The sequence below is a fragment of the Cupressus sempervirens genome, chromosome 4 (genome assembly GCF_028749045.1).
Source record: "Cupressus sempervirens isolate cs-2001-9-10 chromosome 4, ASM2874904v1, whole genome shotgun sequence".
NCBI classification, from domain to species: Eukaryota; Viridiplantae; Streptophyta; class Pinopsida; order Cupressales; family Cupressaceae; genus Cupressus; species Cupressus sempervirens.
In genome coordinates, this window is record NC_143121.1 from 500,946,564 (window position 1) to 500,972,486 (window position 25,923).

Below are 25,923 nucleotides of genomic sequence, written 5' to 3' on the forward strand. Positions count from 1 at the left end.
CAAAATGCATGACAATATATTAATTTTAAATATAGAAAAATTACAAAAGATTTTCAAACATGCATTTATTGTCATTGAAGACTAAAGAATATAAGAATTCAAAGAATTTATTACAATGACTAAGGAATAAGAATTGAATGGCATCTAGAACAATGTTTATATTTAGGAGAGATTCACAAATTTAAAGATTCAAATAATCTAAGTAAAAAGAAAATAGATCAAGCCAAATAATTTTGAATAAAACCGAGAAATTAAAGAGACTGACTTGACGATAAACAATTTTGGTCAAACAATACTAATGCCTAAAATTAGGACAACAAAACCTCAACAAAAATGCAAAACAACACCATGAAATCCATATTTGTGTACAATTTTTTGGAATTCATAGATATCAGTAACTTTTAACATTGAATTATATTGATTTCTTAATTAGAATGTAATATTATCATGCATGTAGAACAGACCTTAATAGTTTTATTATGAATGATTGGAATTTATTCTGTCAAGATATTATTAATTTACTATTGTAACATTATTTTTTACAACAGCCAAAATAGTAATGAAGGCAATATTTTTCTAATCTATATTACATTATACCATGTTCTCAAGAATATGTAATCTTGAAAATAATATATAATTTCAGACAACTTTGAAATCCATATTTTCGAACTCTAAGCAGTAATCTTGTAATCTTGAATATATTTCTATTATATAAACTTGTTCATTATTGTGCATAATTTTTATATATACTATGTTGAGTATCATTTTTCATGTTTGCCTTGTAAATTTGTAATAGTAATCTAAATAAGTTGATTTATGTCTTCATTGCAATTTCTTGCACATGTATTTATATTAAATCCAAATAGTATTATCATCATTAAGATTACATATATGAACATAAACAAAAATAATAATATAAATAATGAAATGTATTTAAAATTTTAAAAATATCTTAAAAATATAGATTAACTTGCTCATATCTGCATATCCAATAATCTTTTGAACATGCATAAAGAAGGGAAGAAAAGAAAGAAAAGAAAGAGTAATGACATCTCTAACAATAGGACTGCTAACAAGAAAGAAACCCTTAGATCCCATCATCCATATGATGGGTTTTAACATGTTTTTACAGCTTATCGATAATTTTGACATTTTGGAGGCAGCGTTGTAATCTTGAGCTGCTACAATGCAAATCTTGCACCTGTCGATTCCTTTACGACAACCTTACAAGGCATTTCATGGATGGATTGTCACCATTACTACGGCTGTCCTCCCATTCCACTCCAATGATATGCCAAATATAATGGCACAAAGTTCAATTGAAAGAGATTTTGAAACCTATGTTTCTCGCCTGCAAAATATGTACCAAGTTCAAACAATTGAGCCAAACTCCTGCCCATCTTATTATGAATGGTTACAAAGATAATATATTTTCAAACACGAAATAGTTGAACATGTAAATCCTACATGAAAGTCTAGAAAGCGCTCACCTGGTTTTTGACACAATAGAAAACCCAGATACATCCATCTAGAATATAGTGCTCAGGGCATATGCCAACAACGGTTATTACAAAGAAGTTCTTAATCATTATTACATGATGGGAGAGAGGGGTTTGCAACCAAACAGATTCACATAACCCCATGCTCTTAAAGCATGCGCTTCTTTGTCAGCTCTGCAACAAGGCAGAGAAGTTCAAGAAGACGTTGAGGGATGGATTCAAATCTGATGTTTTTGATTGCAGTGCTCTTGCCAGTATGTATGCAAAATGTGGTTTCTTGGAGGATGCACGTGATGTATTTGACTAAATGTCTGAAGGACAGATGCTGTGATTGGTGGATATGTTCAAAACGAGCAATGCTACGAAGCCTTGAAGGTTTTTAGTGAGATGCAATTGGTAGGTGGCTTGCCTGATCCTTGTACTATGGCTACCATTCTCTCAGCAGTTGATCAGATAGAAGCTCTGGAGGAAACCAAGGGAACCCATTCTTTTGTACTTAGAAGAGGATTTGAGTCTGATGTATTCGTAGGGAATTCTCTGGTAGATGCATATGGAAAATGTGGGAATGTTGAGAGTGTATGGCAGGTTCTACTGACAAAAAGCAGACACTAAATGTGCACATCACCTTCAACTTGTGTCACTCAAACTATGAGGGAAAAAACCATGATTGGAAACCATAATCGGAAACCATTTTCAGGCAGTTGTTTTTCAGTGTGAGATAAATTCCAGCAAACAAAAACTCCAGAAGGAAAGCCTATCGGCTAACTATAAAAGAAACTCTTTGCATTGAAAGAAATAATTGCACAATTTTGGCTTCAAAAATTAATTAATTTTTTAATTCCCAAAATCATCGTTTATAACTTTATATACTTAATGAATCTATGAGCATTTTCCATTTTTTATATGAGATTTTTTAGGGTTTATTCACTGAGTTTGTATGCCAAGTCATGGACGAAAATGCATTGAGTACTTGCCAATAGATGTTGAGTCCAAGCTGAAAACCAGCTAGGCTTTCTGCACAATAAAAAATACAAGTTTGAAATGAATAACTGTCCAATACCAAAAACAATTTTGAAAAACTCAAAGAGTAGGGTAAGAAAAACTGTAGAAGAAAATGAAAAAGAAGAATCACAAAATGATATGCAAAATATATTGAACACAAGCATCATTGTAATTCAAAATTGATTTCTCTTGGTGTTTTCTTAGATAGATTTATAGATATCCACACTAGTCATAATTTATATGAAGCAATTATATAATAAGGGCCTTAAATATGTGGATGGATTCACCATTTTGAGGGAAGAGCTCTCATTCTTTTGGGTGCTAGTTTACAAAAATAATACTTCCTTTATGGACATGACACGTGTTATGACCTTTAGGTACCCAGATATTATGTAGTTTGGCTTCATACACAATCATTAAGCTTATGTAGATTCTTTCTGCGAGTCTCAGCAAATTAAATTGACCTTTGATTATTTTTATACAATTTTAAATTATAGTTATTATTGTGAGTTGCTGGTTATCTGATTTTTTTGTTGTAATGTTCATTAAAGGATAACAGCAAGAACCCTGGATTATCAAGAAATATTATCTTTCAAAGAAGGAAAACCTTTACACTTTACATTTGGGAAGAAAGAGGTTGGTATGTTTTTTGTATTTCTTTGAAAAACTATCATTGAATTTTTGAAGAGAAAGAGTTAACCCTAGCAATTTTACAGTTGTACTAATGAAGGGTGTGAAATATCCAAATAATTGTGTTTCAATACCTATTAATATCTCAGTTGATTTGTAAGCCATGTAATGACTTCAGTACAGCTAAAATTTTTTGTTTAGTTTACATTAACCAATATGGAAATATTAGCTTGTCAATGTCATACGGTAGTCATCTATGTTGACTTGAGCTTGTATTTCATTATAATAAATTGCATTTTCTGATTCAAAGAGAAAATATATTCAAATGTCAAGTTTTGGCTTAACTAGTGTGTCAAGGGAAGGGGCATAATCCCTTCTCACATATTATTTCTTTAGTTATTCAAAGTTTGACTTTCTTGTTTTCTTGAGAATCTGCTGGTCACAAGAACTTGACAGATCTAGTTTTGTGATCAATGCTAAGGTCTTATTATTCGAGGTCATTAGTATAAGGATTAGATAATATCTCTCTTTCATCCTCATTCAAAACATAGAATTTCCATTCAGTCGTAGTAACATTTAAGGGCACAAGGTTCTCTTTTGAGCTGCAATCTGTTACAGCTTTTGCATTTTCTAAAGGGAAGGCTAGACTTCCTTAAGAAAATATATTCTGATTCTTCATGATCTTGTCCAACAAGATCAGGTTCTTCAATAGACTCTACTTATATCAAGAATATACTCCATGTGAATTCAATAATGCATAGTTTCTATAGAAATATTATTCATTTTCATGCATAACCAAAATATACTTCTTGTTTACTATCTTTGATATTCAAACTAATGTATTCTTCATCTCACTAGTGCACAATGCTTACATTAACTTTTCCAATGAACAATGTCACTGTGTTTCAGAAATTCTAAAACGTTTACTGTGCTACAAGGTTACAATTGTTTTTTGCCTTTCTTTAGTACAAAATCCTTTTCTTTCTTAATTATTATGTTGCGGACACGTAGTTTGCAGATGTAAGAAGTGTTTGTAATGAATTATAAATGCTTTAATTAAGACTACTGCCCATCTCACATAAGAAAAGGTCACGGTAAGTTAGATTTGGTGCATCTAGGCCTCCCTGGGTGCACCCTGTCAGCAATATCTCAGTGCTGTGGTTAACAGAATGTGGAACAATTTATGCAGGAGCAAATTGTAGATAGCTAAGGCAGGTTTAATAATATCTATTGAATAGTGTTGTATCCCTGTATTGACATATATATTAATTAATGATATTAATCGAATCTTACAATTATTGATAACAATATCAATCAATGTGTTTAATAAATAATAATAGTCTTGAGTATTAGAATGAATATCTCATGAGATATTTATCATGAGCACGGAGTATCAAAATAGTCCGAATCCACAACATTCATGATTAATAAAAATATTGACTAATATTAAATAATAATCAATGATAACCTAATATTCAATAATATAAACAATAATAAAAATTAATAATAATATGGAATAAAGTGTATTGAACACCTATATTTATGGTCAGCATGTTTACATATTACTTTTAAGCATACCTAAACAACATAATAAACTACTAAATGAATAATTAGTAAAAGAATAAAATGATATAATAAATAAACTATAATTCAACAAATGATGAACCGGTTCCCTATATTCTCATGAGAAAGCTAGTAGAGATTATATAAGAATATTATTAAGATTATAAAAGGCGAGTACAATACCAAATAAGAGATAATCGCTACTATTAGTAAGAAGGCACAACTGTCTTATAAGGACACATCCCAATATAATCCAGGACATATTTAATGGGGGTGGAAGAGGAGATTCTGGCATAGAGGGATAATGGAAATGCATATTTTTAGGGAATCCATATCTATATGTGAGTTACAAAAGGTAGGATTGCATATTGAAGACAACCAAACTGATATATTCTGTGAGCGAACTGGATATAATGGGATTGCTGACAATAGGATTCATTACACGAAGCCTCTTGCCGTTGACTATGAGTTTCATCAAAAACCATGAATAATGTAAAGGCACAATCAATACCAACTTAGAACATTGACATTGACATTATTCAATACGGTAGATGTCTACATAATGTTATTCAATACATTTGTATCAGTGAACAGGATATGAGAAGTGAATCAAAAGAATATGGTATATGGTAAAGACCAAGAAAGGGATATGGGATGCTTGCAGATATTTATGAAGCTTTGTTAATTGAATCATATTGATGGAACAAATCAGATTTATAGGTGTGGAGGAGGAATGATTTAATAGAAGAATGATTCCTATGCAGAAAGTGTTAGTTTTTGTGGATCTCTGATAGATAAAACTATTACAATAAATATGGGAACAATAGATACTCTTACTTGTACCACAGTAGTGCAGAGTTGCTCTTCAAATAATGGTGATCTTCGAATTGCTTATATGCAAAATCTCCTTCTCTGTATATTGCTGGTATTATAGATTGTATGCTGAATATGACAATGAACCTTCAGATTAGATTGCAGAGGAAAAGTACTGGAAAGTATTTGTAATGTTTAATATGTAGATCGTTGGGTCTGAGATGCCGTGTATAGATATCATTCTCATCGATCTGCATTTGACTTATATAGGTATGCAACGGTTATGACCCGTAGAGTCATGACTCTAGGTGGCCTTTGGCCACGTAGGGTCATGCCTCTATGGAGGCATAACTAACTAATGGTTAGTTTGGAGTAAACTAATACTGCTTAATATAAGTAGTCGGCAATGCCATCGATTTATATCACTACCATCGGCAATAATGCAATGCCAATATAAAGCAGTCTGCCAATTATGTAAGTTGTTGATAAGAGTATCAATCGTAGGTTTATGGTAATCATTAACAACTCATATATGTGTGTGTGTGTGTGTGTGTGTGTGAGAGAGAGAGAGAGAGAGAGAGAGAGAGAGAGAGAGAGAGAGAGAGAGAGAGAGAGAGAGAGAGAGCATCAATAATGATTATCAGATAAATATGATACAGGTTTGCATACGACTGATTATTTCTACAGACGCTATACATCAACACTCCCTCTTAGCAAGGGAGAAGTAATTTACCTTAGATTTCAGAATAGAATATCTGATTACTTTATTTGATCTTAACACTCCAAAACAGTGACTAGTCAGAGAATAAAAATCACCAAGCTATGAACACTATCATAACGTACATCATGATCTCTAATTGTCCGAAACAATATCTAGAGTAATCATAATGAATATGTTCTCTATGATCTCTAATTGCCCGAAGCAATATCTAGAGATGTGCATAGTAATAACATAAAAGTTCATTACTCATGATCTCTAATTATCCGAAACAATATCTAGAGATGTCCATGATAACAGGCCTATCATTTGCAAGATCGTCACCTTACAAATAATTACCTTCTGAATAAATATGTCCATGAAAGATTGTCACCTTTCATTACATATCTAATGCAACTAAACAACAATAGAAGCATAAACTCACGAATTGAAATTTTTTAAATTCAATATTGAATATTACAAATTAATCATACCAAGTTTTTCTCTAAAATATTTCAACTTCACTTTACCAAGAGGCTTGGTAAAGATATCAACTGTTTTCTTATTAGTATAGATGTACTCCATTTGAATGATTCCTCGATTCACCATATCTCAAATGTAGTGTTAAAGAACTTCAATATGTTTGGAGTGATAGTGGAAAACCGGATTGGTTGAAAGCTTGATGCAACTTTGATCATCACAATGAATCATAGTGGGCTTCAAAGGTCTTTTGAACAAATCTGCTAACAACTTTCGTAGCCATACTGCTTCTCTGGCACCTAAAGAAGATGCAATGTATTCTGCTTCGGTGGAACTTAATGCAACTGAAGTTTGTTGTGTGCTGGACCAAGAAACCATCCCAGATCTCAGACTGAAGCAATATCTAGAAGTATTCTTACGTTTGGTAGGACTGCCTGCCCAATCAGAATCAAAATATCCATGAACTTCGATGTTGACTTTATCATATTTGATTCCCATTCCAATAGTACCCTTTAGATATCTCAAAATGTATTTAGCTGCATGTAGATGTATCTTCTTTGGTGCACACATAAACTGACTCAAAGTGTTAGTAGCATAACATATGTTAGGACGAGTATTCACCAAATACATTAAAGATCCAATAATCTGCCTGTAGTAAGTAGAATTTGTAGGTTCTGATTTGATCATATCATCCTTCAACTTGTGTAGATTTACTTCCGTAGGAGTAGCAACTGGTTTACATTCCATCATTCCAAATTTTGTTAAAATATCGACTGTATATTTTCCTTGATTTAGAAGAATGTAGTTATCCTGTCGCCAGACTTCTAATCCAAGAAAGTAGTGAAGTAGACCGAAGTCTTTCATTTCAAACTCTGCTGTGAGTTCTTGTTTGAATTTCTTTATGAGATGTTCTTCACCTATTATCAACAAATCATTAACATATAACACAAGAGTAATCATATCATCACCATCTATCTTGAAGTATAAGTTAAGATCAACTTCATTTTTAGAATATCCTAACTTCATTAGATAGTTGTCTATCTTTTCATACCACGCTCTGGGAGCCTGTTTGAGACCATAAATAACTTTCTTCAATTTACAAATGTAAGTTACGCTGTCATGAGTGTTGAATCCTTCTAGTTGCTTGATATGAACTTCTTCAATTTTGCCATTTAGAAATGCTATTTTGACATCCATTTGATGAACCTTCCATCCTTTGGATGCTGCAATAGCCAAGATGGTTCTGACAGAAGTATATCGAGCAACTGGTGCAAATATTTCTTCATAATCAATGCCTTCATTCTGTGAGAAACACCGTGCTACAAATCTGGCTTTGTACTTTTCAATGCTGCTATCAGATGCATGCTTTATTTTAAACAGCCATTTGGAAGAAACAATTGATTTGTTTTTAGGTCTTGGTACAACATCCCATACATCATTTTTAAGTATAGAGTTATATTCTTCAATCATTGCTTCTTTCCAAGACTGATTTGAAAGTGCTTCTTTAACATTAGAAGGTTCAGTTTATATAAGTTCAATTAATAAAGCAACACAACATGATTGATTTCTTGTTCTTTTGCTTTTTTGAATCACTTCATTAGGTTCAACCTGATTTTCTTCTATCATTTTCTTAGCCCAAAGTGGCCTCTTTTTATTGTTGACATTTTTAGAATGTTCATGATTAGACATAGTGGAAGAGGATGGTTCAATATCATTCTCCCTCGCAATTTCTGCTTGTTGATTCTCATCTACTTCAGGAATAGATTCAGTAATGGATTCATCACTGTTTTTAGAGATATTAAAGACAATATCTTCTTCAAATTTCACATCTCTGTTAATCTCAATTGTTCTTTGACCTGGAATGCAGACCGTGTATCCTTTTGTTGTTTCACCATATCCAATAAGTATCCCCTTCTTTCTTGAAGGTTCTAGTTTTTTTCTTTTCTCTCTTGGAATGTGGATATAAACAGGACATTCAAATATTCTTAGATGGCTTAGATCAGGTTTCATGCCTGTGAATACTTCTTCTAGAGTGGTGTTCTCTAATACTGAGTGTGGACATCTATTTGGAATGTAGAGTGCAGTGTTATATGCTTCAGCTTAGAAGGAAGTATGAAGGTTTTGATCATGCATCATTGCTTTGGTAGATTCAACAATTGATCTATTTTTACGTTTAACAACTTCATTTTGTTGGAGATTATATGGTACAGAAAACTCCCTCTTTATCCCAACAACAATGCAATAATTCTTAAAAATATCAGAGATGTATTCACTTCCATTGTCTAACCTTATAATTTTTATTTTCTGTCCTGGTTGATTTCCAACTAAGGCTTTGAACTCTTTGAATTTTGATAAAACTTCAGCTGATTCTTTCTGTTTCATAAAATAGATCCAAGTTCTTCTAGAGTAATCATTAATAAAAATTATATAAAAGAAGCACCCGTTAAGAGAAGGTATAGACATAGGACCACAAAGATCAGTGTGGATTAGTTCAAGAATGGATTTTGATTTGTGAACACTTTTAAGAAATGATTGCTTAGTATTTTTACCTAAAACACATCCTTTGCAAATATTTAAGTGATCGGTTTTGAGACAAGGTAAACCTTTTACAACTTTTTCTATAGATGATAATGCACGATAGTGAAGGTGGCGTAGCCTCCCATGCCAAATTTCGGTGGAGTTTGAAGTTTCATAACTAAGAGTTAGGTTTTTATTATTACAAAGTTTATAGAGACTTCCATCTCTAAATCTGATGGAGATGACTTTCTTGATATTGGAGTTCTTTGGCCAAGATAGAACTTTGTCCTCTTGGAAAGTGATTTTGAATACTTGATTAGCAAGACCAGAAATATATACTAGGTTTTTTTTAATTCCTGGTACATATAAAACATTTTTGAGCTGTAGAGTAATTCTTGAATTTAGGCAAATTGAACAGGAACCAATGCCTTTGATAGAATGAGTAGAGTTATCTCCAATGGTAACTTCTTTTGAGGATTGTTTAGAAAAGGTTTCAAATTTGTCTTTAAAACTGGTGATGTGCTTAGATGCTCCACTGTCTATGATTCAAGTGTTGTTGTTTGAGTTTAATTCACTTGAAAGGGCTAAGTAAAATACATAGTTTTCTCTTTCTTCTTTCTCCACTTCCTCTCCTTTGATTTCTACTAAGGCTGCTTGAATTCTCTTCTTTTTAGGGTAGAAGTTATGTGAGTGACCAATTTTATCACATTTGAAACATCTAACTTTTGACCAATCACGTTGCTTATATGATTTGTTAGATTCCCTTTTGTTGTGTTTGAATTTTTTTTCTTGTTTGATTTTACATGGAGTGCTTGCATGTCTCCCTCTTGATTTGTACTTAGTCCTCTTGAGACTAATCTAGATTCTTCTTGTGTGCATTCATTCTTTAATAAATCGAATTTAGGGAGTTTGGTTTGAGCGCTTAAACCTCGAATAAATGTTTCCTATGATAGAGGAAGACCTCTTAGTGCTATCATGTTGAGTTCTTTGCCATCAACTTGATTTTCCATTGTTGCAAGTTGATCTTTTAGTTCAGAAATCCTTAGAAAGTATGAAGTGATAGATTCTCCATTTTTCATCTTTATACATAGTAGATCTTGTTTTAGAGTTAATAATCTACTAGTATTGTTGATCTCAAATGTATCTCGAATAGTGGAGAACATCTCAAATGTGGTCTTGAGACTAGATATGGATGGAAGAATATGATCTTTTACAAAATCTATTATGATTTTCATTGCTTTATTCTTATGTCTTTTCCATGTTACTTTCTCCAGTTCATTTTTAGACATGGATATGTTTGTTCCAATATATTCCTCTAATTCCATTTCCCTTAATATTATCATTACTCTAATTTTCCATGATGAGAAATTAAATGCACCCTCAAGCCTATCTTCTAGTCTCACATGATTCACCATTTTAATAATATAATTTAGCTTTTGAAAAAAATCAGAGATTTTAGATTTTAATTCTGAGTAATAGCTTTTCTTATCAGAATGGCTCTGATACTATGTTAGTTTTTGTGGATCTTTGATAGATAAAACTATTACAATAAATATGGGAACAATAGATACTCTTACTTGTACCATAGCAGTGCAAAGTTGCTCTTCAAATAATGGTGATCTTCAAATTGCTTATATGCAGAATCTCCTTCTCTGTATATTGCTGATAATATAGATTGTATATTGAATATGACAATGATCCTTCAGATTAGATTGCAGAGGAAAAGTAGTGGAAAGTATTTGTAATGTTTAATATGCAGATCACTAGGTTTGAGATGCCGTGTATAGATATCATTCCCATCGATCTGCATTTGACTTATATAGGTATGCAACGGTTATGACTTGTAGAGTCATGCCTCTACGGAGGCATAACTAACTAATGGTTAGTTTGGAGTAGACCAATATTGCTTAATATAAGCAGTTGGCAATGCCATCGATTTATATCACTGCCATTGGCAATAACACAATGCTAATATAAAGCAGTCTGTCACTTATATAAGCTGCCAATAAGAGTATCAATCTCAGGTTTATGGTAATCATTAACAACTCATATGTGTGTGTGTGTGTGTGTGAGAGAGAGAGAGAGAGAGAGAGAGAGAGAGAGAGAGAGAGAGAGAGAGAGAACATCAATAATGATTATCAAATAAATATGATATAGGTTTGCAAATGACTGATTACTTCCACAGACGCTATACATCAATAGGAAGGAAGAGAAGATAAGAAAATCAAAGAAAAGATAATTACCTTTTTATAATCCGCACCAATTAGAATATATGTATAACAGATAGAAAAGTGGAATAAACAAGGCAGAAAGAAAAAAATACAAATCGCTGACGTCAAAAGAAAAGCACAAGGGTCCATCAAATAGGAACAGGCAAACATCCAAATTCCCATGACAGGAGGTGGAAACCAATTCACTTCACAAACACAGATGTACACAGATAAGAAATGAGAGAAATCAAATAAATTGAACCATGGAGCCACGTCAATACTCAGACCACCTCATATAGGGCATAAGTCAAGTAAAGAAAAACAACAAGTAAATAATATATTATATAACAATAACAAAGGTAGCATGGAGGATGAGATTACCAAAATTGGAAGTAACACAATCAGCGTGGAATAAGTGCCCAAACAAGGATCACAGATATATTCAGCCAGCAACTAATCCAATTCAAATGAGAGAGACGAACAATGATAAGTAGATATTAGATATAAGGTGCAACATCATACAACGATATAGTCAGGAGATAGTGATAAGAGTGGATAAAGTAAGCAACAGTAGTGTACAGATTTTATTGCAGAATTATATTACAGATTGTTAATAGAGAAAACTAGATATAGCTGCTGCTCAAAGATAACTAGAGGTATATTTTGTTTAACATTTACACTTCAGAAATTAATTTGAATTATATGATAAGAAATTATCAATCAAAGATTGTTAATCATACATTAGATGAGAACTCGATAGTTCTCGTACAGACCAAACAAGAATTTGGTAGAGGACATTCATTAGAATGCCGAGTTTCCTTTAAAGAAAACTCAGAGACTAGAGGGCATTCTTAATTGAATGTCGGGATTCCAAGTTGGAACCTAGACAGAGAGAGTGATTTTTAGAGAATCTCTTAGAGACAATATATATATTGTAGTGGTCAAATATATGCATATGTCAGAGATAAGAGACTTTGTTGGAGGTGGGATCCCTACCAAGTAATGTGGTGATGAGCATAGAGATCCCAGAGGCCTTAGGGAGAAACTTTTCATATAGCATTGCCTAATTGAGAATAAATTCTCATTAGAGGGTTAGGTGATTTGAGAAGAGTTCTTTCCGAAGGATTAGGAAGGGTTAGTATTTTGATTGATTCATCATTTACTAATATGTGGAGTATTTCTTTTTATTTTCTATGATGTACTAACGTTATGTTCTAGGTTCCAGCATTATTTTCTCTAACCAGAAGTGGGGTCACAAATAGTGTTTAGTCTATACAACACTATGTCATACAAGCATCGACTATGAAGATCTCAAGCCATCGTTTCCATGTGGTATAGTCCTATTGGAGCTCTTGATATATCATTTATGGAATGAACTCTTGGTGTATCTTGTTCATCCACTAGTTATAGTGAAATAGGAATCATTCAAGGGTGAGTTGTTGATGTGAGTTTTGTGACTGCTCCAACATGTAGAATAAAATACTATTATATCCACTATTGAACAAAGAAACCTCAAATGTTAAACAATATGGTGATTGTGTGATCACTACAAGCTAGCAACGTTGTGTTGGATATAGCTCAATAGAATGATGTGATTTGTTGGCAACAAGTGGGAACTTATGCTACATATTCATTGTCATCAACTTTCAAATGTGAATGATTTGGCAATTTGAGCTCTTCAACTAGTTCTAATCAAACAAAGTGCAAAAGGAATTGATTTTAGAGTGCTAAGCTAATTCTTACAATTCAAGAAACTATTGATAGTGACATGGAACTAAATCATTCTTTGCTTTGCCAAATCAACTATGAATAGGAGTGTGCAATCTTGTAAGGATGCATGTGATGGAGCCTTGATTTTAGAGTCTCCATCTATGTATATTTTCAAATAAAGAGGCCATACTATCATATTCAGGGAGAGTCCTATCCTAAAACCCATATTTCTATAGATCCTAAAGGATTAGTATCCAAGTCATCTTTGTATAGCAGGAGGATTATAGACAAGGCTTCCTGCAAATTGTATTTATCCAGAAATTATTTAATTGGTCAGAATCAACTTCAGCGGAAGCTTTTCTTATATAGAACAATTAAGAAGACAAAGCTTGTTGATAATAACTTTTTCTCTTCAGTGACACCTCTGTTTGCAAAAATATTGAATTAGTGAGTAATGCTGGTGTTGACCAAAGTAGAGTGGTGTCTTATTGCTCAATCTTGGAAGTTGGCCTTAGTTTTCAATCTCAAGAAATGGATTGAGTATTGATCTTATACGAAGTTTTTTTTTGGGACGATGATTATCTTTTAATGTTACAACGTATGATCATAGCATCATGGTATGAAAGGTAAGGGTATATCCTAGTAATGACAAATTTAGTGGAAAAGAAATTATAAAGTTTTGCATGTGCAGAAAAGGTGAAGATATTTTTTCAGTGCTTACGGAGTGCCGGTTACATATGTTGAAAAATGTAGTTACCATGATTTATGTGGCATGCACAGATAGAGGCCAATATCTTTCTTGCTGGGCATGATAGCCACATAAATGAACAGATGCAGAAACACAATTCTTAAGCTTGCTGGGAGGGTCCTCAAGAGTAGATAATGGTTTGCAATCATACAAGCAAATTTCTTTGGGGCAAAAACAAATAAAAAATCCTCTCCAGGTTAGCAAAGATGTTGATGATTTGATTTACAAGTCAGGACAAAGCAAACACAAGTGATAATGATATAAAGAGTGAACCAGATTTTGCAAAACAAATTTTAGTAGAAGTTGCAAATTATCAAGATGATTCTGTATTAGAAGAAAAACACTCTAAATTGGAACAATCTTGTGAGCACGCACGAGTCTCCCTAAACTATAAATGTATCATACGGCAACCAAGAACCCGTAATTCTGAGCAGTCATCAATAACATTTTTGAAGGCCTTGTTGTAAATATCAATCTCTAGAGGCCCACTCAATTTGAGTCTCGCTACCCATTACTGGAAATGAAAAACACAGAGCATTAAAGCAGAAAAATAGAGATAATTGAATCTCGATGAAGGCAACGATAATGATTAAAGCAACAGTCAGAAGCATCGAACTGGAAGATGCAAGTATGTAAAGTTGGGAGAAGCCTTTTTAAAGACAGAATCCACTTGATATCATAATGTTTAGAGGTTGTGAGAGCTGTCAAGACATAACCAAGACCGGTTATCATGAATGGCATCAATGTTACTGAAAATGTGTTTGATATAGCGGCAGAGATAAAATATATAGAACCACATATAGAGAAAGGCAAATGGTGCAATAACTGCAAAAGATTGATGTTTACAGATATCATGCTGGATAATAATCAAAGAATTTGGAACATACAAAATTGCAGACATATATCACAAGATATATATTCTTCACACCAAAGCATAAGGCATATATTAAATCGCAAATAAATGATGTGTTGGATGACAAATTTCTTAAAGGGCCCAATGAATGAATGAATGAATGAAAGATCTTTAATGACGTCCACGAGGCCATAAGCCTAAGGGACCCACGTGAAAGTCCTAGTCAATCTGGTGTGATTTCTCTAGACCGTCACTTTTGTTGTGAATCTGCATAAGTAAAATGGCCCCCTTGAGGAGTCTCGGTCCTTCGAAAAGGTTTTTATGTTCTTCACTTTTAAAGTTTCTTTGTGCTGGTTGTGAATGTCCTTGTATGTTGCACAATCCTTCAGATAGTGCCACTCCGTTTCCACCACACCCTCATTGCAAAATCTGCAAATTCTATCCTCCCACTCTTCCTTAGGGACCTTCCATCTATCAGTTTCACATCTCAAATGGTGTGAACCAGATCTTAGTTGAGCAATTAGGATTTTTTCCTTTCCTTTGATCTTGGCTCCTAAATACTCTTTGTCATCATGTTCGCATGTGGGATAAAATTCTTTGACATAATAGGTTTTTTTCCTATTTAACTGGTTTGCCCACATGGCAGATCTGATTTTTTCTGCCACCCATTTTTTTATTTCAAAATTGTTTTCCTGGCACTCTTGGTAGTCAATGTTCCATTTGTTGAACCATTTGTCGTTTTGTTTCTTCCATGTCTTCTTCCAACGAGCCAGATCTCTGTCAACCACCCTACTAGGCCAGTGATGTGCATCCATGATATAATACTATCCCACGATAATTAGAAACAAATTAAAATAGTGAGCCAATATTAAAACAAAGAGGTGGTTATATTGACGACATCGATAATGACAATCTTTGGAGACTAATACTAATTGAAGTCTATTACTCTAAGTTCCAGAGTATTGCATGCTTAAAAAGAGAGGGTTCATTAGAGGATAATTTATTAATGGAATGAAGTTGTGCGATTAACTAACATGACTTTTTAAATTTGAAAAGTCACATCCACTTACATGTGTTATATAAATCGCAGAAGTCTTATTTTCCAAAAAGAAAAGGAAAGACCTGTAGAAAAAGAAGTTAAAAAGAAATATTAGAAACAATAGGCAATTATGAAGAGTAGTGAATGAGAAAAAAATGGGATATAAGGAGGAATAAAATATTATTTGCAATTTGAATATGCTAATTATTGTAAATAAATAAAAACCTTTTGTACTCTTTTTACAAATTTAACGTAAGAGCCATGTTTTGTTTATTCATCTTCAAAATTCAAGTTCAAAATATTCTTTCAGATTTATCTTCTATGATTATTAATTTTAAAATTAATTGCTGCTAAAGTTGAAAAATTGATTCCAATACAAGTCTTTGATCATTAGAAGTTGCATACGAAATGTTGTCTATGTAAGTTTTGTCTAGTTGGTTTTCTTAGATAAATTAAATTCAACTAGACTAAGGTTTGTATTGCTAATTGAAGCTTTAGTCTATAAAGCAATGGATGGTGTAAATATTGTCTTCTTAGGGTTGTATATAATAATCTAAAGAAGTTTGACTCTATTCCCCAAGGTAGAATAAGGGATTGGTTTGCATTTTATGTTATGAAAATAGGTTAATGTCTGAAGTCTTGAAGTTCAATACTCCATCATATCCATAACTCATCAGCACCATTCCTTCCATTTTAAATAACATTCATTTCACAAACAAATATTAAAGCATTCATATAACTTAATTTTGATCAGGTTTTAATGATTTTGCCAACAACTTATAAATCACAATGTTTAAATTCACTATACAAAAGCCTTGAACCAAGCAATCGGTGTTTAAGGTGAAGGTTTACCCGACTAGGTCTAGCAAAGCCTAAAGTGCAGGGGAATTGAAATCATTCCCTTTCATTGGTCATAACTGATTGAGTAATCCTATCAGAGAACTAGCAAAGCTCTTGGATTTCCAATCTGTGGTTTTGGTAACCGAAAATGTACATGATTTTCATATTGCTAACATTCACTCAGATACTCAATTTTGGCACAATCCAAACAAACATTCCCTATTGGTTCAAACCAACCTTACTCTGTTACTTACAATCACCAAGTACCAAAAGGTATGAACATAAGTTTCACCACAATTCACCAACCAACAATATCTTTCATCGATCTACTTAACTACTACTCAACGTAAATAAATTCTATTTGAAATGAGGAAATGTTGAAACCATACAACACTCCAAAACATCACAAGGATTCACCATGATAACAACAATGAATTCGGAATTTTGCAACATTATAGCAATAATTCCCTTTATTCTCTCCTTTTACAGATGTTTTGAGGAGCCCTTATATAGAGACTCCATGTACAATGAATGACCGATATTAATTTGAGATCAATGGCCAAGATTGCTCCAATGCAACCCTAATGTAACTATCAGCTACAAGCATTGAATGCTAACTAATTACAATAAAGTACTGATTTGTAGACCAATTAGAAAATGACATTGCATTGAGATACATATCATTTAGAGGATCAACCAATGAGAAAATTTATTTTGGTAAAGTATTAAATACAATCCACATGTACACTTGGAATGACTTGATTGAATGATCTTGGACATGTTAGATTGGAATCCTTTGATTGGTTGGAGATGAGTGGACACTAACTCAACATACTTATTTTGTTTGAGTTCCACTTTTCATCCGTAAAGTTTAAATCTCTTGTAATAGTTCTTAGCTTGATGCCTTGGCATGGATCCTTTATCATGATTTTGAATCTTTATCATGATTTTGAACTTGAACTTGATTTGGATCCTAACTTTCCTCATTTCATGAGTTGTGTATATTTTCTATTCAATCTTCACCCTTGTTTGAGGTTTCCAACAAATTTGGACATACAACATTGATCATCATATCAATGATGCCTTCCTTCATGTTGTCCTATCATTTCCATGGTCTCCCCTTCAATACTTGGATTGTTTCATTAGCCACTGCACTAGCACATCCATTTCACTTCTCGATTTCCAACTCATATCTTTTGCTAACTTTATGAATGACTTGCAAAAGCATTTCTCATGCTCCCATGTTGATCTTAGTGTTTGAATCATCCTTGCACACGAAAGGGTTTAATCTTGAGCATCCTCTTTGTTGTCATCTGCATGTTGATGCTGATCTCCTTCATGTTGACCTTAATGTTGCCGTGATGTCTCCATATATGAAGTGATAATTGTTGAACATCTTCCTTGTACATGAATTGTTGAGTTCCAAGCCATTTTGCATGCTACTTTCATGTTGAAGTCTCCTTTTGTACTGAGTAATTTCACAATAAAGTAATTAAGTAGTTGTTAGGAGAAGTTTGTACCAAGGGTTGTGTTGGTTGGTATTAGTAACCAACTTCAGCATTATATGCAGTACGTAGATAGAAAAGAATGGCATAGTAATTCTAGACAATCACTAGTACGGGTATGTAACTTTGTTTGGTACATTTAATAAAAGATATATTTTACCATCTTGTATATTGTTTTGATTACTAAGATGAATGTGATGATAGCATTGTGAATTCTATATGCATATGTTGTTGGCAACGTTTCTACCATATTGGCATAAGCATTTCTGATGATTTGTAAACTCCTTGTTATGAATCACTTACAATTTTAAGATTCATTAGGATACAGGTTTAATAAAGATCGTTAGTGATGTTGCTTGTGAACTGCGAAAATAATACTTAGAAATGCAGAAAATAACTAAGTAGAAAGAAATATGCATCAAAAAGAACAAGAGACAAAGGATTTGATTTCAAAGTTCACTAGACTCTGGCTATGTCTTTGGATCTGCAAACTCGTAAGATCAATGCCATTATTATGATGCAAAACTCATACATCACCATGGTCTTCCATGGAGTTACAATCTGCTTCTTGCTTCCATACTACGATAAAACTGCAACTCTCTCTCTCTCTCCCTCTTTCAATAAGAATACATGAATTCAATAGGCTTTAAGCCATTACAATAGCGACATAAGGTTTTGAAAAATCCTCCCAAGAGAATTTCACTAAGTTCTTGTCTCATTCATGAGACCACTTAGCTCTCTAATTCTTCACAAAAGAATTTAACTACAAAATTCTCCCCAAATGTCCTTGTCCCTTTTACAAATTATATCCCCCTTTATGTAAGAAAATAGTCATATTTAGTTTATAATGAAATAACTATTTTCCTATTTTACCATAACAAATTCACCCCCAAATAGGATTTACAAGTGAAAATATCCTTCAAAAATTTCCCCAAACATGGCTCATATGCTTGAGCCTTAACATTACGCTATTTCGTTATCATATCCATAGAGATCAATACTATAACAAACCGACCCCATTAAAATAGCAAATGCATTGCATGTTGTAGCGGTAATTTTGGCCTTTACTAACATATTTGTTTGAGGATCAAATCTTGTCGGTTGTGATTGAGATGTTTTTCTCCTCCCCATTTTGTCTTATCTGCAATAAATATTATGACAAAACAAAATTGCCGCCACCAACATGAAAGATAATGGAAATGGTGAAATGATTAGAAGGACTCTTAGAGGGAGGAGGTTCGAGGTTCAAACCTTGCCAACTATTTCCTTGCAACCAGCAACAGAACAAGGTGTGACGTGGCAAAAGATAATTCGTCTAACATTGACACGTCCCACTTTTATTGGACCATATTGCATTGCCATGACACTATAGTAATCATCTCAAAATGCAATGCCATCATGAGCTTACCATATGTTAATTTTGACTGCCATATCACCATTAAATGCCATGTGTCACTATAGGATTGGATGAAGATGCTGACTAGGATGTTGATGTCATCACTAGTCCATTTGGTCAACACTTTGCCCGAGAAAATTCAAACGAGCATAACTTTGACATACGATATTTGTTTTCGACAAAACGAATGTTGTTGGAAAGCTCTCGATGAGGTCTTCAATTTAAGATCCATTGCTGATCACTTTTGAGATGGTCAAATTTCACCGTTTTGGTCAACCCTTGGTTCGCAAGTTTGACCCAAACTTTGGCCAAGCATATCTTGATCAAACAGACTCCTTTTGACACACTTCAAGTTGTATCGGGAACATTTTGCCATGCTCTATGCACTGATGCCAATCTTGGGAGATTTTGAGTGTGTTAAATTTTTGAGGTCTTTAGGATCCACTTGGATCATTTGAAGCCATTGTCTAAGTAGAACCCAAGGTACGATAGGCGGAAGTAAGATGGACATATAATGGTCCAACCTTTCAACCAAAAAACAACAATAATGGATAGCAACATTGAGGAAGAGGGAGTGACCCGAGAGGATCAATTAACATAGGACCTTGTATATCTGTGGGACGTAGTGGTTGACGAGTACGTCTGACAAGAGGCAGAGTAGAGACCCTCCTCATTGGTACAGTACGTGCTGAACTCATGGCGAACGAGGCTATGTACTATCTCATGTGCTGAACTCATGGTGAACGAGGCTATGTACTATCTCATGGGAAGTCTTCCAAGACTGTTTGCTTGAACACTGGTAGTGGCTGGAACTCTAGTTGCTATGGGAGCCGAGCCATTGAACTGGGGGTGGGCATGTTACATATAGAATCACCGCCCTTTAGAATAGTAGGGGGCTGGAGCTTTTAATATAGTTGTGAATCGAGAGAATAATCTATTTTAGAGGCCCAATTTCAAATAATAGAAAAGAAGGGCCCACTTATCTTTATCTTCTTTCTCATAAAACTCCCTCTCAATATTCAATATTGGCTTCCTCTCTTTCGACAGTGAAGCTTACTCTTCTATATTGGTCAAGGGACTTTCAACTTTTCCAGGAAAAGGTATTCAACTGATTTATTATGTCTTCTTGTTCGTCTTGGAAGCCAAGATTAGGTTGCACTATGGGGATTTGTCCTTCGTGAGGCAAGACCATTTATTCTTATAAGTAGAAGAGCAAAGAGAGGCAGATCTAAGAGAGCAAAGAAGGCATCAAACATTGCAATGGTTCCATCAGAGGACCTATAGAGAGGAGTCTAGAGATACTAGTAAACCGTAGAACGAATCCTCAGTGGAGGAACTAGGGAGCACAAAGAATGACAGAAGAAATGACTATGTCCACGTTAAATGCCCCTCCTACCCAATAAAGATAGACAACGTAGGAAGTATGTTAGGGGAATTGAAAACCTACCTATTTCAGAGGCACCGATTATAGGGTACATCGAACCAGAACCCTTGGAAGGAGGGAATCTGATGTAGGAGCATCAACACATGCAAGGATCCCCATTGAAGACAAAAGGTGGATCAGAGGTAAAGAAATGTATGAACTAGTCAATTGGCATGTCTTGAAGCTAATCATGGCCTAAGGAGGCTTTAAAAATGTTAAAGTTGTAATGAATCCTAAAGGGCCTGCTAAGGATCTTAGGATCTCTAATGGCGAATTAAGGGTAGAAAGGACATATGGACTCAAATAGGTCTAAGGAGTCTTATGTCATGGCCCCCACTTAGAACCCTAATTATAGTGTTCTCCACCTAAGAGAGATAGATAGATGATATAAAACAAGAGCTCAGAGCTTGAGTCCCTGCCTATGCAATTTGTGAAATTTTTTGCTTTATAAATTTTTAATAAAGTATTTGTATATATTATAAAATATGAATTCATAAAAGTGTTAGATATTATAGGTCAGGTGTTGTATGACCAGGTTTTAGATTAGGTTGTCTTTTTTGTTTTGTCCCATATAGAGGTTCTAACATTGAGAGCTTGGGCTATGTAATGGGCCTCTTTGATTTCTTGTTTATTTGGCTTTATTGAATGTGGTATTCATTTTTGCCTTTAAAATGTAATGAATAATGCTTGATTTATGCTTTGTATGCCGAGCAATATTTTTTATATATGGTTAATATATATATTATATTTTATATATATAGTTAATATATATATTATATTTGAAGGAAACAACTTAAATACAATAGTAATTTAAGAGCTTTTATTTACATCTACCTTAAAAAAAAAATTAAAAAAAATTAATCTATAATGTTTGAAAAAATTATTCTTCTATATTTTAATTATTTTTAATTTTTAACCAAATAACAAAACATTTTTTACTAACATTTAATAGTCATTTTAGTTTTGCGACTAGGCCAAACACGAAGAGATCTGTGCAAGGAAAAGGAAAGACGAGCCAATTGAAGATATTGAAAAAAAGTTAAATATAAATGAAAAATAAATTTCAAAATTCTCAAACAAATCTCAGCTCACCGAAAGATACTATGCATTTGTGAAAGAATATGAAACAAATTCTGAACACGTTTCCTAATGTATGGCCATCGATTAGATGTTACCATTTCATTTTAATCCATCACTTTCAGATCTATACACAATTAAAAAAAAAAAATTGTATGCAATACTTTTGAAAAAAAGAATATAAAATTAAATTATAAATATAATATTCAAATACATATATTTTTTACTCTTTATTTTTGTTTACTATTACTTAATTAGTCTCGCGCTAATAAATATCACTACCGTCTCCAGAAAACAATCTCTAATTTCTAACTATTAAATCAAGTAAGTATTGATTTTGTATTCACTATTTTGTAATGTTTGTATATTAATGTTCCAAAAAAACTAGATAATCTAAATTTTTTGTATGCACGAAACCTTGATATCCATGTAGATGTTGTTGGTCCACATGACCAATGTACTACCGTTATCTGTTGCATGTTTCTGATCCACAAATTCTTCTCTGAGGCTCTGGCTCAAAATCCCCTCATTTTGTTGCACAAATTCTTCCCTGTGTGGCGAATAGGTGGCGCCAAGAAGTAGTGCATATTGGGCTGCGAATATGAAATGAGGGATATAAATCGCGTCGGCTGAGGCCCATTAATTCAGTGGAGACAATCACAAGCTTTTCTCTTCTTCAAAAGAAAAATGCCTTAGATCAGTGTCAAAATAACATCTCTTTGCAACTTATCAGCATTACTTCTATCGATCCAAGTCAGACCCAGTTCTCCTCTTTTTCTTCATTCTTCTACTTTGATTAATTGCAATTTAAAGTCATCCTAACTCAATTGAAACTAAATGTTACAATCAATGGAAGTGGAGAATTTGGGGAAGCAGCATTTATACAGAAATCAAAATCTGTAGGGGAACACAATGTCAATGGGGAGAGCAAATTTAGGGTTGATTTCAAATGGGACTTGAGCTTTGGGACTCCTGGAGCTTTCCTCATAAGAAATTTGCATCACCATGAGTTTTTTCTCAAGTCTGTGACGATTGAAATTCCGGAACAGGGGAATGTTCATTTTGCCTGCAATTCTTGGGTTTACCCTGCCAGTAAATACAAGACGGATTGGATTTTCTTCTCAAATAAAGTTTGTCCAGAACTTTGGTGTTTGAATTTTCTTTTCATTGTAATTTAATTGGTTGAAATAATGAATTCTGTGCTCAAATTTTTGTTTCTGGGTACTGCAATTACAGAGGTATCTACCGGCTGATACATCTCTGGCTTTGGTAGAGCTGAGAAATAAAGAACTTGAAAACTTAAAGAGGAGATAGAACAGGAAAGAGGGAAGAATGGGACAAAATATATGATTATGATGTTTGGTACGAAGGGTCGAAACTGTTCTGGAATTCTCCAGAGCTTACAATTTTTTCTAATTTTTGAAACAAAAATTTAATTTTACCCCTGGGAAAAATGTTATTAGCCAATCATAAATTAGGAATTGTTAGATGAAAACGAATTAAAAAATAAAGTGATTTTAACTTTACAAAGTAGTTAGTTATGATTTATAAAAATTAATTGTGAGCCTCAGTGAAAACATTAGTTCCCTGCCTATAGGTAGGCAGGGACTAATAATCTCATTTAAATACATTACTATTAGTTCTATTGATATAATGATAAATGAATATAATATATTCATTAAGTATCATATACGGTTATATATTACCATAATATAGCGTAATCTATATATCAACATATGGATATAATAATGATATTATATAATAATAAATATAATATAAAATAGTAATACATCAAATATTATGATTGAAATTTATAGTTATTAGATGATAAAGATTAAATAATAGTTGTCATAATTATTAATCAAATAAAGAATACCAATTACAAAAATCTTAATAATAATATATATTAACCATATAAATAATAATTATAATAAGGGCATTGGAGGAGACACATCCCTTCAAATATGATAAATATATAAGGATATCATCTTTTTAGGGAATTGGAGGATTCATTAATTTTTTTTTATCTTATCAAAGAAAGATGGAGAATAGGGTCATTACAATTGGTATTAGAGCAGTGTATTCTGCCATCTTGTGAGGTTACTTGAAGGATATAAATAACTTACTCTACAAATTAGAATAAAAAAGACAATTTAATGAACCATGCAAAAGGTAGCGGTTGCAAATACTAGAGCAAATCTGAAAAATTCTAGACACGACATTAAGTTCTTTGCCAAAATTATTCTCATATTTGCATTGGTTTTCAAGCACACGGAGGAGATGGAACACAACAATCTCAACATACCAAAAAGAAGAAAATATATGACATATTAAAATATAGATATCTTTTCTACCGTGTGAAAAAAATAAAATAAAAATAAAAAATTTAAAAAAAAGAAAAACAAAAAACAAAAAAAGGTTCTATTGCGGAAACAAATACAAATACAAAGGAATATGGAAACCGATGTGCAGACCTACAGGTTTGTTGGGTGGATATTTTGCAACTAATAGTTTTGGGGAAAAATCTAGTCGCAAAATAGGATGACCAACCACAATGTGTGAGACAGAGTCTCTCCTACCTTAAAGGGAAGGCTCTCCCTTCTCACAGTTCCTTGGATCAACTCAAGGTAAGCAAGAAGTCGAAAGATTTTAGAAAAAGGGTGTTACCAATATCCTTTCTTCTAAACTTTCAAGAAAGAATCTACTTACACATGGAGCAAGTAATGGGTAGGGTGAATCTTTAACTACACTTCTATCAAGAGTTGGAGATAGTGATACTGATAAACTTTTCGCTAACTCAAAGGCTAGCTGAAAATGTACCGATTTGGCTCTAAGTCCAGTCGTACTTCTATATAGAAAAGCTTTACAATTAGGGTACAAAGACTCCTAAAAGTAAAAGTAACTTAACTATTTTGTGAATTAAGAAGAAAATAGAAGCTACAGACAAAGCTTCTAGCTATATATTTTCACAATTACTCCTAGTCAAAGCTCTGGCTCCAATTGCTTCTTAACTCTTTTCTTTTCAATTCACGAGATACAATTACCAAGAACACAAGATAACATAAAGCAAAGATAAATGAATTATAGACAAAGCTTATAACTCATGCAAGTAACAATCTTGCTTGATCAAAGTTAAGTATCAAATGCTCTTTTGTATTCACTTTCTGTCAAAATAGTGCTCACACAAACAAAGTTGTACTAGCACAATTTCTCCAGAGCTCTCTTGCATAAAGATAATGATGATTTTACAATGAGGGGGCATGCCTTTATATAGGCACAGGAGTTGAGAACAAGGTAGAGAAAAAAGTGGGAGCAGCTCAACCAACCTTGACCTTGTCTAACTACAATAGAAAATAAAGGGTTACATGCAACTGCACATGCAACTCGCATTACATCTTTTACATACACATGTAACTCGGATTATATGTAATTACACTTTTTCATATAATACATCCTTTACAACTACTAAGACGAAATAAAAACAAAAACAACAATCTTAAAGATTGTTTCTTAGTGCCTTGAATTTGACAATGATGTCACGCACTGTGGGAAGATCAACATTTTCCATGGTCTTTGATATATATGGCTTCTACTGTCACTGCATTGTTGCCGAATGACTTCACTTTGTACAACTTTGGAATTTTCTGTTGTAGTATATAACAAGTGTTTTGTCAAGGATTTATACAAGACAAACTTGTTCATTGTATGTGAACCAAAGTCTTTAGAATCTACATCGGCATTGATCCTGATTGTATATTTTGAGTTTACTCTCTCTTTTGCAAAAATATTACCAGACTCATTAGTAATACAGCATCCCATCTGTTCTAAATCACAAGTAACACTTGTTTCAATTGGTTGAAAATCTCAAAAAGCCACCTGCATCTTTGTGATCAGCTTCCTCAATGTCTCCTCTTTATAACC

The 25,923-nt window shown here is 33.2% G+C and overlaps 1 protein-coding gene across 1 annotated transcript in view; it reads left to right on the forward strand.

Moving 5' to 3' along the window:
• The window catches only part of PAS1 (FKBP-type peptidyl-prolyl cis-trans isomerase family protein), a 324,212-nt gene that overhangs the window by 150,565 nt on the left and 147,724 nt on the right, over positions 1-25,923 (forward strand). Inside the window, exon 8 of the mRNA XM_089825670.1 lies at positions 3,053-3,137. Within this exon, the coding sequence (XP_089681796.1) occupies positions 3,053-3,137 (85 nt within the window). The remainder of the gene's footprint in view (positions 1-3,052; positions 3,138-25,923) is intronic.